Source organism: Centruroides sculpturatus, unplaced genomic scaffold, assembly GCF_000671375.1.
Source record: "Centruroides sculpturatus isolate CEXI.00-Female unplaced genomic scaffold, Cexi_2.0 scaffold170, whole genome shotgun sequence".
In the NCBI taxonomy this organism is placed as follows: Eukaryota; Metazoa; Arthropoda; class Arachnida; order Scorpiones; family Buthidae; genus Centruroides; species Centruroides sculpturatus.
Genome location: NW_019384413.1, coordinates 842,842 through 855,381, shown reverse-complemented (window position 1 = coordinate 855,381; position 12,540 = coordinate 842,842). Strand labels below are relative to the sequence as shown.

General features: G+C 29.3%; 1 protein-coding gene across 1 annotated transcript in view; it reads left to right on the top strand.

Moving 5' to 3' along the window:
- Nucleotides 1-11,588, top strand: part of LOC111619076 (U4/U6.U5 small nuclear ribonucleoprotein 27 kDa protein-like) — a 24,444-nt gene extending 12,856 nt beyond the window's left edge. The window contains exons 4-10 of the mRNA XM_023360723.1: nt 1,137-1,211; nt 3,124-3,190; nt 4,726-4,795; nt 6,322-6,405; nt 10,135-10,196; nt 10,289-10,384; nt 11,211-11,588. Coding sequence (XP_023216491.1) covers nt 1,137-1,211; nt 3,124-3,190; nt 4,726-4,795; nt 6,322-6,405; nt 10,135-10,196; nt 10,289-10,343 — 413 coding nt within the window. The 3' untranslated portion in view covers nt 10,344-10,384; nt 11,211-11,588. The remainder of the gene's footprint in view (nt 1-1,136; nt 1,212-3,123; nt 3,191-4,725; nt 4,796-6,321; nt 6,406-10,134; nt 10,197-10,288; nt 10,385-11,210) is intronic.
- Nucleotides 11,589-12,540: the final 952 nt, after the last annotated feature.

Below are 12,540 nucleotides of genomic sequence, written 5' to 3'. Positions count from 1 at the left end.
GGCTACAGGTGAAAAAACACATAATATCTGTCTTCTCTTAAATGCATTAAACACTATTCCAATCACATCAATTGAATCGGAAAGGGCATTCTCAGTGGCAAGACTTTTCATTACTAAAATAAGAATTAGAGTGAGTGATCGGAGTATTGACTATCTTTGCTTTTTAAAATCTTATAAAAGTTTGCAATATTTTGTATTATATTTTATTTAAAAAACGAAAATTACCTTCTAAATTAGAAGTTCATTTTTTTNCTTTTGCTATCGAAACGTCAAACACAATGATTGACAAAACTCCAAAAAATACAACTGTAGTGGCTGCTGCTCAGTTTCATCCCTCTCTTTAGATGTGAAATGTTTTTAACTGTTAAACTTTTTGGTGTGTTATGTATCCGAGTCATCTTACTGGGTTTAAGGATATTAAAGAATTCTTAATACAATAATTTATTAAAATTGCATTAGATTTTTATCTAATATGTGGGTGCTAATAGATCCTGTTCTTGTACACGTTCCGGGCTTATCGAGGCTCTCAATGAGATATATAAGGGGTGTGTGATGCAAGTTTAACCTGTCCAGCTTGTATTATCTATGTTAAAATTTTTGAAGTATTGATCCTGGCCTGATACTCAAATCCAGTGTTCTTTTAGAATGCCTTTTAGTAATCCAGACACAAATTATATGAAACAAATAATAATTAATACAAGCCTGAAAGTATGGAAATATTCAAAATCTCAGTGCACAGCCAGCATCTCTCAGCACCTCCGTTCAAGATCTCGGGCAGTGGTTGCTGCAAGCATCTTTTTCGGTGCTCGATACACCAGCAAACAAGATGGCAGCCACCACGAGGCTTGTAAGAGCTCTACTTTGCATTGACAATTTTGAATTTAATTAATTCGTTGATGAATAAACCCCGAGTAAATTGAAATTAGGTTAGTACGTTAATAGAATATTTTAATATACGTTGTTCATAAAAGAGTATCATGTTATGATATGTGGTATTCTTTTATGATGTTAGTGATGTAATTTTATAAAATAGAGATCTGGCCAGATTGTAAACAGCAGTTAATCATCACAAAAATACTAAGATAGGTAACACGCTAAGCAAAGTATTTTATATTAAAAGTAAACCTTTAATGAAATTTTTCTCTACTTAGACAGACGAAGGAGTCGTTCTCGATCCAGAGAAAGAGACAGAGATAGGGACAGAAGACGAGGTAAATTGTATTATTATTATTTTGAATTTCTTGATAAATATTCATGAAAAAATCTCTTGTTGACTCATCAATTCTTATAAGTATTTCACATGTTTGCTGCCCACACAGGGATCGACATGCTTGACTGTGTGCCGAAAATTTTTTTTTTGTTATGCCTGCTTGTTATATGTGTGTTTTAAAATGTTGAAGAAATTATATAAAATATACAATACATACAATAAAATTATACAAATTAAACAATATTAAAAATATACAATAAACAATAAAAATTACTTTTCCTAAAAACAAACAATAAAATTTTCCATGTGAGAGAAATGGCAAAGTTTTACAATGCTTGCAGGAGAGTTTGGCACATGCGGTGTTGCATTGTAGACTGCTCCGAGGCATCACTGATGGCGAATGCGTTAAGGATCCAATAGATTATGCACGCATCTTTAATTTGAGATTTTGTATCAAGTGACACACAATTAGTTTTGGACATTTTCAACAATATGAACACAGAATAAAAATGAATGAAGAAAATTCCATGTTAGTATCATTATCATTAAGGGTTATTTGTTAAACTAATCCTTTTTTAATTAACAGATTATCATACATAAGAGAAATAATACTTTAATGGTGAAATATTTATGTTCAAAACATTTTTAATAAGTCATCTTTAAGTTACATATTAAAAGAAAACAACGAAAGAATAATATAAAGAATCAAATGTATTCTAAACATTTGGATAAGAATGCCTATTAAAATGTTTATAGTGTTTGATTCTATTCTTACTGTAAAGAAATTGCTTGTAACAACAATATTTTTTAAATGTAAATTCATATTTTAGATGAAAGGTATTTATGATTTGTGAGTTAAAAGTTACTTAAAATAAAAAAGAAAAGCCAAATTAGAAATGTTTCATGTTATGCTCTGAGAATAAATGTTAAAGATTTGGCGCGAGTGATTTATTTTGTCTTAAAATTATATTTTCTAACATATTTAAAGAATTAAATTAGGATAATGCCTTGTAAGATATTTAAGATATTAAATATGTCACTTATAAGTGAAAACATGAAAGTCAGTCAAGTGAAGATCTTGAAATAAATTCTTAGACTTTGTTTCCTGTCTTTGCATTACTTTTTGACACAGTACCCCCATTGCATTCTATACATTTTCTCTAGCATTTTACTAGAATTTCTATCAGTGGTCCAAAAATATCATCACTTAGTCTGGTGCTTACCAAAGCATACTCATGGGATATGAAGATTTAGAAGTAGGTGGCAATTTTTGGCCATGTGCCACCAGTATGTACAATCAGTATTAAGAAAATATGCTATAGTAACAAATTACATTAAATGTATTTAATTTATTGAAAAATATATAATTTATATGACTTCTATTCAAGCTTTAAGTGCTGCATTTGGGTGGTTTGTAAAAGAATTTTTTTTTTATGTCGAAACTTTCGGAAATATTGTCTTAGACTATTGTAATTTTGGACTACTGAAGGAAGCATTTGGAATGAGAAAGTTCTGTTCTGATGAGGAAATCAGAGGAGTAAGAATGAAGCTTTACATTTATCTGATGGACTTTTTCACAGAAAACCCAGTAATCGCTGAAGAGGAGCATAGAAAATAGCAGTTGTGTTGAAAATGTGATGCAAGTATAGGAAACATACTGCAGTAAAGAAAGTAACAGTTACTTTAAAGTTTTTATTTAACCAATTTTTTTATTCATAGGCTGTTTGCGATGTAATATTTTATGTTACAACAGTGTACAAAACTCAATTTATATATATTACATTATTGATCCTTAAATATACAATAAGTGCTTCTTTTGTATCTTTTTATATACTTAACAAACATTATTAAAAGTTTTTTATTTATAGAAAACTTGAAAATTATAAATTAAATTTTTGTTTTTTATAATATAGACAGACACAGAAGTCGATCAAGATCACTCTCACCTAGGGGACGTTCTCCTCGCAGACACAGAAGCAGGTAATTATAACAATAAAAATTAGCAAAGTTTAAGAAAATCTGTAAAGTTAAATTTGAAAGAGATTTTTAATATTAAAAGCCATAAAGAAGTTTAAATTTTGAGTTAATATTATACATTTGTAACTCAAAAATCACGTTGAAAGTCATGTTTTAATTCTTTTCAGTATTATATATATAGATTGTTAATGTTTTAAGGGTATTAAAATGGCTTTTATTTTGCCCATTATGGGCTTAATCAAGTTTGCATTGGAGTTACGGGTGGTGTGAATGAGATCCATCTGATTTATATGGAACAAATCACTCAAAAATTTATGAGGCTTCAACATAGGTCCAAAGTTGCCAGAGTGACAGACTTCACTGTTGTTCAGCTTTTCCATGTGTATGAGGGTCATTTTTATAAGAAATGCATGCTAATTCTTTGAATACATATTTAAAATGTCATATGTTGTTTTCTATTTTTTAATGATGATGATCTAATGGTCCACAGTTCCAGTCAGGTTTCCTGTTTGGTTCTGCTGTTGGATACTATGTAACTGCTGCAGAAAGGTCCTCTGGAAAAGAAAACTTTCTATCTATAAATGGATAATTTGAGCTTGAGTCAGTCTGATGGACTCATATGTAAACTGTAGGGCACATAAAGTAACAGTACCAAGTTCACCTACAAATCTGTCATCATTTTTTGCCATGTATAGGTATGAATTGTTGTTCAGCATGAGCGAACTATCTTTGAGTAAGTCAGGTTAGTTGTCATGCATTTGTCTTTATAATTTTTGTCCTAAATTATATTAACAGGCTGCTGTGACATTTGTTCCATACAGTATTCTATCTGATTTGAAGATCAATGTAATGCCAAGGTGAAGATCAACGCCATTGATGTTTTTGGCCTCTCTGACTGCAGTTCTTGTTTATGCTACACATTCTTTACAGAATGAATAGTACAGTGAAAACTACTCAGTTTACTCTGATTGCCTCAAGTAAAGCACTGTGATGTCTGTTGGATTTTTGTTACAGTAAGTCTTGGTCTCAAGATATGACCATTGATCTTCACGCATCACTACCTAAGGTTTCTGCATGGACCATTTCTAACACTTGTCAATCTATAAATCCACACATTTCAAAAGTAGCAAAGCCACACCCCACTTCCTCTAGCCTCAGGCTGCAACTATAACTAGCTCATCATGGAGGTTGTATTATCCTTTTTGCAACACTGCCACATTGTGCATTTCTTATGAAATGACCCTTATTATTTATATATTTACTTTAACGAGGATATTGTATCATTGATTATTAAGTCTCTATCTATTTATGATTATAATTAAAGTGTATATCCATATTAATACGAACCAGTTTAATGAATTGTTCAGATCAGTTTCGTTTAATTGAATCAGTTAACTTTTAAGTTAAAATTACTTTTTGCTACATTAGATTTTGTACTGTTCTAAAAAGGTTCGTAAGTACCAAATAGCTTTCTTAAAGTTGTAGTTTGTAAAATAAAATCGTGCAATACAATTTTACTAAAATATTTCTATCATTAGGTCTCCCAGAAGAAGATCATGGTCTAGATCACCGAGAAGAAAGATGAGGTATGTATTTAATGACAATTTTTATTGAAGACTGTGTATGCATGTATGACATGCATTTTGTAGGTGTATGATTATTGTTTAACTTGAACTTCGACTTTAACGAGGCACTTTATCATAAAGCAATTTTTAAATGGGCTTTTGTAAGTTTAAAAAAGTATAGATGTGTTATAAACGCATTGAGAAGTAACATTGTAGTAGTTTTATGTGACAAAATACAAAATATTTCTGTTTTAGCATTCCTGTAAAATGCGCATTATGTCCGTGAGTCTGTTATCTTTTGATATGTTATTTTATATTTATTTTAAACATGTTACATAGATTAATTTCATGTAGAACATTTTAAATTCATTTGTAATTACACATACAGAATTTTTAGAAAATTTGTGGCTTATGTAGACTTAAATAAGTGTTTTTAAATGACATTAAAAATATGTTGAACTACTTTTGTTCATTCTAAACCAGCTAATTTTATTGTTGTATTGATTATTTTCTGTTTATATTAGGAAAATAATAAATGATAAGTTACTAAAAAAGTAAGTAAAATTTTTTTAATTAACAGATTATCATCATAGGAAACTATCACAGTTTAGTTTGTTCTGTAATAAGAAATTTTGATAATTATTGATTATTATTTTAGGCAATTAAATCTATTCTATGTACACTCAAATCCTGTTTATTGCACTGAGAAAAATATTGTATATAAGTGAGAAAAATGTATAAGTGAAACTACTTTTGAATTGATTTTCAGGGTGAATATATTTCTTGCAAAAGTATGGCATGGTGTAAATTAACACTGTACAGCTGAATTTGTACTCTAAAAGCACAATATACTGTATGTACTCAAGTCATAACAAAACTTAATAAATAGACCAGTTTTTAATTATGTATTACATTCATTCTGATGACATAAACCTATTAACTTGTATGACCCTCATCCCCAGTTAGTCTGACTTAGCAGAAATCAACTGTGGCTGCAAATGAGAGGTCTTGCATCTTATTTAAAAATCTATGCACACAATATATTTACCAATAGGAATATTTTAAACATTTGCATCATAATCTTTTACTACAGGTACCAAGTTGCATCTTAAAAATGTAAAAAGGTTGTGCTACATACATTTTAAAGTGTCCTTGTGGGTGTTTGTGAAGTCTTGGCGCATATGTTTTAACCTAACATTATTGCAATAGGCTTGCAAAACATGCTGTAAAAGCATTTATAGTGCTAGAAATTATTTTGTTAAATAAAAAAGAAAAAGATGAATAAATTAAGTATTAATTGTGAAAAGTTTGTCTATAGAANTTTTTTTTTTTTTTTTTTTTTTTTTTTTTTTTTTTTTTTTTTTTTTTTTTTTTTTTTTTTTTTTTTTTTTTTTTTTTTTTTTTTTTTTTTTTTTTTTTTTTTTTTTTTTTTTTTTTTTTTTTTTTTTTTTTTTTTTTTTTTTTTTTTTTTTTTTTTTTTTTTTTTTTTTTTTTTTTTTTTTTTTTTTGTATTTCTTTCCATAACCTGTAATTAAAACTAGACATTAATAATTATAACATTTGTTAATCTTAGATAAAGATTTAGAGGGTAAGACTGAAGAAGAACAAGATATGATAAGAATGATGGGGTTTTCAAGTTTTGATTCAACAAAAGTAAGATGATATAATAATAATTATATTATAGTTTTATCTGCACATACACCCAAAAAAAAACTATAAATACAGACCATGGTGACCAAACTGCAGCTTATCTAGACCCTTATTGAGACTCTTGTATAGTTATACAATATTTCATGTGTATAAGTAGCATGTTTCAAGTTTATAAAATGAAATTGTATAACTATATAGAGGCTACAATAAGGGTCTAGAAGAGCTGCAGTTTGGCTATTGTGGACCTATGACTCTCAATTCACACACATCCATTTATGTAAGTGTGCCCACCAGCCACCGATAGGATAAAACCACTGAATGCTAATTTACTTTCTCACCACACTGGGTTGTATATACTTCAAATACACAATGATCTATAATTAACCAATAACTGGCGTGAAATTCTTCAAAAAATTAGCGAACGTTTTTGATTCCCCTCCTGGGATCTTCTTCAGGCTTATTTTATATCTTCTGTTATAACTGGATTCTTTAATTCGAATGTTTTTTAAAAATTTGAAATGTGACCTTTTTCTGACAATTAAAACAGAACACTTGTTATCACATTTTAAACTTCTTTATAGTTTGTTGTATAATGCCCAACTGATGTGTAGTTGTCATTCCTAACATTTGCTGATCAGTTGTAATAACTACTTACTACAGGAATAGTTGTATATGTCAAAACATGACAGACATCTTATGAATTATCTCATAGATGGCACTTGTTGTTCGATTGGCAACAATGAGATGATTTGTCACATTTAAAATTTTTAAAAAACATTCAAATTAAAGAATCCAGTTATAATGGAAGATATAAAATAAGTCTGAAGAAGATCCCAGGAGGGAAATCGAAAATGTTTGCCGATTTTTTGAAGAATTTTACGCCAGTTATTGGTTAATTATAGATTGTTGTGTATTTGAAGTACACTGAATGCTAGTAGTCATCATGGGTTCATACCTCACCCTGGGCTGGTTATGGAAGTTTTCTTTGCTTAACATTAAATAGGGACCAGTTTTTTGAAAAAAGTCCTTCTGGGAAGCACTCCATTGGCAGATAGCCCAAATGTCACATTATCTTATTCCATCAATTCATTTATATAAGTGATCCTTAACCTAGGCAGAATGCATGTATCTCTCTGCTGGAGTTGCAAGATCATAATAAAATATACTAATAACAAATTCAAGTACATGATTAGGGATTTTTAAATAATCTAGAAGTAAATTATTTTAAATTGGTGAATGAGTGCAAAGGAATTTTTTTTTTTCTTTAATTGCTTAATTACACCACAATTCTTGTACCTGGTGCTCTTATGTCTGGCACTTTTGTAGCATATACATGATCCTTGACATGCCAACAAAGAAGAAAAGTTCAGAGAGTTGATGTCACATGATCAGGCAGACTGAGAAATGGGGCCCTTGCAATATACACTATATGACTGGAGATTCAGATTGCCATTATGTGGCAGTAGCGGCCCTTCAAGTATATGCACACTAGGGTTTCTCAAACGGGATTCCGGGATCCCTGTTGTTTTTTTTGATCCTGGCCTGATACTCAAATCCAGTGTTCTAAATTTCTTAAAAATTCACTTTTTTTCTTATTTTGTGTTAAGGTTGAGGAATTTTGCAAATAGAAAGCATAATTAACTCATTCACTGTCAGAATACATTTGTATTTATTAATTTTAAACGTACCTATTAATTTTTTTTAAAATTTTTACTCGTTATAGCATGTCACAAATGGTCAATAATCAATATATAGTTTATTTGTGGCAGGACTATAAAAATTCTTTACTTGTCGTGACCTGTAATATCTGGAATAATTGTGCTTACGCTGTCTTGAGTTTTAACTGTGCCCGGTAGCTTCAATAAATGCCTGACGCCAGATTGTGCAAATTGGGCAAGGATACAAACGAGTACAAAGTCTGCAAGTATGAAGTTTTTCTTCATAAACCTGATTATTAAAGCCAAATGAATTGCCGAATTATCGGGCTCTAAGCTTTGATGCCGCTATTAAAGCAGCCAAGGTAGACAAATCAAGAATACTAGAGAGCGAAAGAAGTACTACCAATCTCGAAAACGAACTCGAAATCTTCCAGGCTACAGGTGAAAAAACACATAATATCTGTCTTCTCTTAAATGCACTAAACACTATTCCAATCACATCAGTTGAATCGGAAAGGGCATTCTCAGTGGCAAGACTTTTCATTACTAAAATAAGAATTAGAGTGAGTGATCGGAGTATTGACTATCTTTGCTTTTTAAAATCTTATAAAAGTTTGCAATATTTTGTGTTATATTTTATTTAAAAAACGAAAATTACCTTCTAAATTAGAAGTTCATTTTTTTTAATTTTTAACTCAATTCAAAACATTTTTTTTGTTGTTGTTGTATGCAGTTCCCAGCAAACTTTAATTAATCTTTTTCTATTTGTGAAAATTTCTACGTTATTTAAAGGTAATTTTTATTATAGGCCTATAGACCTTACACAGCTTTATTAATATGATTTTGGAGGTTACAGAACTTTAAAATTACTTTAAAAAATGGTAAATAATTATATCATTTGATTTCAAGATATTTTGTATATCTTAGAAATAATTAATTCTATCCCGGGATCCCGGGAAACAGTTTACTTTTATCCCGGGATCCCGGGACAAGCAAAAGACCGGGAAATGAGAAACCCTAATGCACACTAAACTTACAGTATTGACTAACATTCTCCAGTATATTTTATTCATTTATCTGAACAAATGGATTTTACAGAACAGTTTAAAACTAGGGCTGTTTGAGGAGAACATCCTGTATTTTCTTTAATTGAATTTAGTTCAGTTTTATTTTTAACACATTGACTACCAACTACAAATCATCTCATTGTTGGCAATCGAACAACAAGTGCCATCTATGAGATAATTCATAAGATGTCTGTCATGTTTTGACATATACAACTATTCCTGTAGTAAGTAGTGAATATTATAACTGATCAGTGAATGTCATTCCTAACGAATGACAACTACACATTAACATTATACAACAAACTATAAAGAAGTTTAAAATATGATAACAAGTGTTCTGTTTTAATTGCCAGATATGAATATTTTCATAGTAAATATACTAGCAAAATGACTAATTTGTACCTGGAATATGAATGGGAAATTAATTTGGTGTCATTAAAAGGAAAGGCTTATTGAAAAAATATTGAAAAACATTAAAAAATAAAAAAAATCTTATTTATTTATAATGCTTGATTTTCTTATTATTTCCTTCAATTTTTTTTTCTTTTTTAGAATGAATTCTAATTTTGTGCATTGATTTGCTTCTCTTACATCTTGTAGATTCACATGAGCTGATTTTTATTATTTTTTTTTTGTATTGGATGAATCTTGTGCTGCTCGAGACTTCTTCATATGAAACTTTTGCTTTTTTTTTCCCTCTTTATCTGTAAATCTTCTCTTAGTGGAGTTTATTAATTCTTAATTTTAATATTGATACTTGAAATTTTCAAACTGAAGAGGAATTCTGTGCAAGTAAATTAAGAACACACATTTTTGTAATTTACTGTGGACACATTTTACAAATTAATGTATTAACTGTTTATTTTCATTATAAAACTCTTTTAAATTATAAAATTTTAATGGATATAAAATGAGATTTAATAAAATTCCTAAAAAAATATATACAGTAGTTATATTTTTATGTCTAATGGAAATTAAGCTTGCTAACATATTTATTTTTGTTTTAGGGGAAACATGTGAAAGGTAATGGCATTTACAGTGTTCACATCATCCACAAGAGAAAATACAGGTAAATTTGCATTTAAATAATTTTCAATGGAAACAAATTTTTAAAATGAAATATTTAATTAGTTATTTAATTATCTGTGATTTGTGTTATAGACAATACATGAACAGAAAGGGAGGATTCAACAGACCTCTGGATTTTGTTGCTTGAATTCAAATTTTTCTGAAAGGAATGAACTTTTTGTGTAAAATGTAAGTCCCGTTTGTTACATTATGAATCCCATTTTTTCAGAGTAACATCAGATATTCTGTAGATTTTATGGGAGTCATTCAAAAAGTTTCTGAATAATGTAAATAGAAAGACAGCAAATTGAACTTAGAAATTTATTTTTCAACATATTGTATACATTTCACTTAAGTTAAAATATCTTTTCATATTGTGTTGTTACTCTTCTAAACTCTCAGAAAAAATTTGTGCTTTTTGACTCTACAAATCCAAAACATTTCACTTGATACATTGACTGCCAACAAATGTCTTTAATATCTTTTTTTTTTAATTTGGGAATAAAAAAATCTCCGAGGAAGGCTAGAGATCGGGACTGTAGGAAGGGTGTGGTAAAATCTCCCATGTGTATTCATGCAGTATTATCCTTGTAGAGCTTGTAGAATGCACTTCAAATTTGACTGAATCCATGTTTGCTGATGCAAGAGTAATTTTGAATTGATGTAATACCAGGTGTAAGTATAGTGCATTGCTGTCACAAATACCTGATAAAACAAGTCTTGATAAGTTTACACCTTGCATCAATGAATTATAAATACCCATATAGCATTCTGTTTATGAATAATAACCATTTTCTGGGATTTTATATTCAAAGTTGGATATCAATATACTATAATTTAAAGCTGATAAAGTGAATATTATTGGTTTTAATCCTGTAATATTGTCTTAAAATAATTTAATGCTTTATTTTGATTATTGTAATCTAACTTTTATTGTTAGTAATGAAAAAAAATTTTTTTTGTATATTTTTATATTTGAGGAAACTAAATTATTACTTTATAAAATTTTGGTTAGGATGAAGAAAAGACTATTACTCTGACAACTTGTCATAAGTTAAATTTTAAAAATAAGAACAAAACTGTATAAGCTATCAAGTTAGGAATATAAATATAGAAATATCCCACTTGAAGACGGAATGGTAAGTTTCTCTATTCCACACAGCAATTTATAATGTGTACCGTAATTATCTAAATAAATTTGTTATATCACAGAATGTGCAAATCGTAAAGGAGCAGCATTAATTGTAGTCAAACTTTGTATTCATTTGTATGTTTCATTCTAAAGAATAACGACAATCTTTGTAATGAGTGAAATAGTATAGAAAAAATATTTATATATTGTTTCGGTTTCGGCAAAATCCTGTCATTACAATAAAAATCTATCAATTTCTGAGTGTGTGACTGTTTTGCTAATCTGTTTGATTAATAAACAATTATACAGTAACCTAATTAAAATGAATTGTATTTAGTCAAGTTTGATCAGTATGTAGAAAGAGTATTTCAGGAGAGAACAATTTATATTACACAGCATCTTCCAAAAAGAATGCTACCATTTTAAATTACTGTAAATTATGTTAATTATTATCTGAGAAGTACACTGTACACCAATTGATAAATAACTGTCAGAGTTTTATTTCCCACATGCACTAAAATGTTATTGTCTACTACCTCTAGGAATCATTGTAGATGAAAATGGTGACTCATCAACACAGATGTTTTATGTTCTTCAATTCACAAATTCAGACTTGTCATTAAAAAAACTAGGAGTTCTGCATCTTTGTGTCATATGCAAGAAAACTGATCACAGGTATTTATTTACGTATTTAGAGAGAGAATATGAGTGCGTCAAGTCAGTTTGTTTGTGTGGTTCTAGTACCTATATTACACAAGTTACATTATGCATCGGAAGATGTATATAGGCCTATAGCTTTTATCGGTATATTTATGTACAGTAGACCCCCTATAATACTGTTGATAATTCCATATTATATGGATTTCATGTTGTACGAGTCACTTAGATTTTACAAATATGTGTGCCGGGCTGTGAACGGCTCACGTATTTGTAAAATCTAAGTGACCCGTACAACATGGAATTCATATAATACGGAATTATCAAGTGTTATAGGGGGTCTACTGTATTGTATATTTATTGCAATTTACCTCTATTTTATTAAGAATGGAATAATTAAGAAATTATTTATACAATTACGATAAGCCTTGTAAAATGGCAAGTTCGACTTAAAGATCACACGCACGAAAAGTAATTTGCATGATGAAATACTGTACTTTGAAAATGATTAGGCGTAAATATTCACCTCTGTTACAGGCACGTTATATGGGGGTTG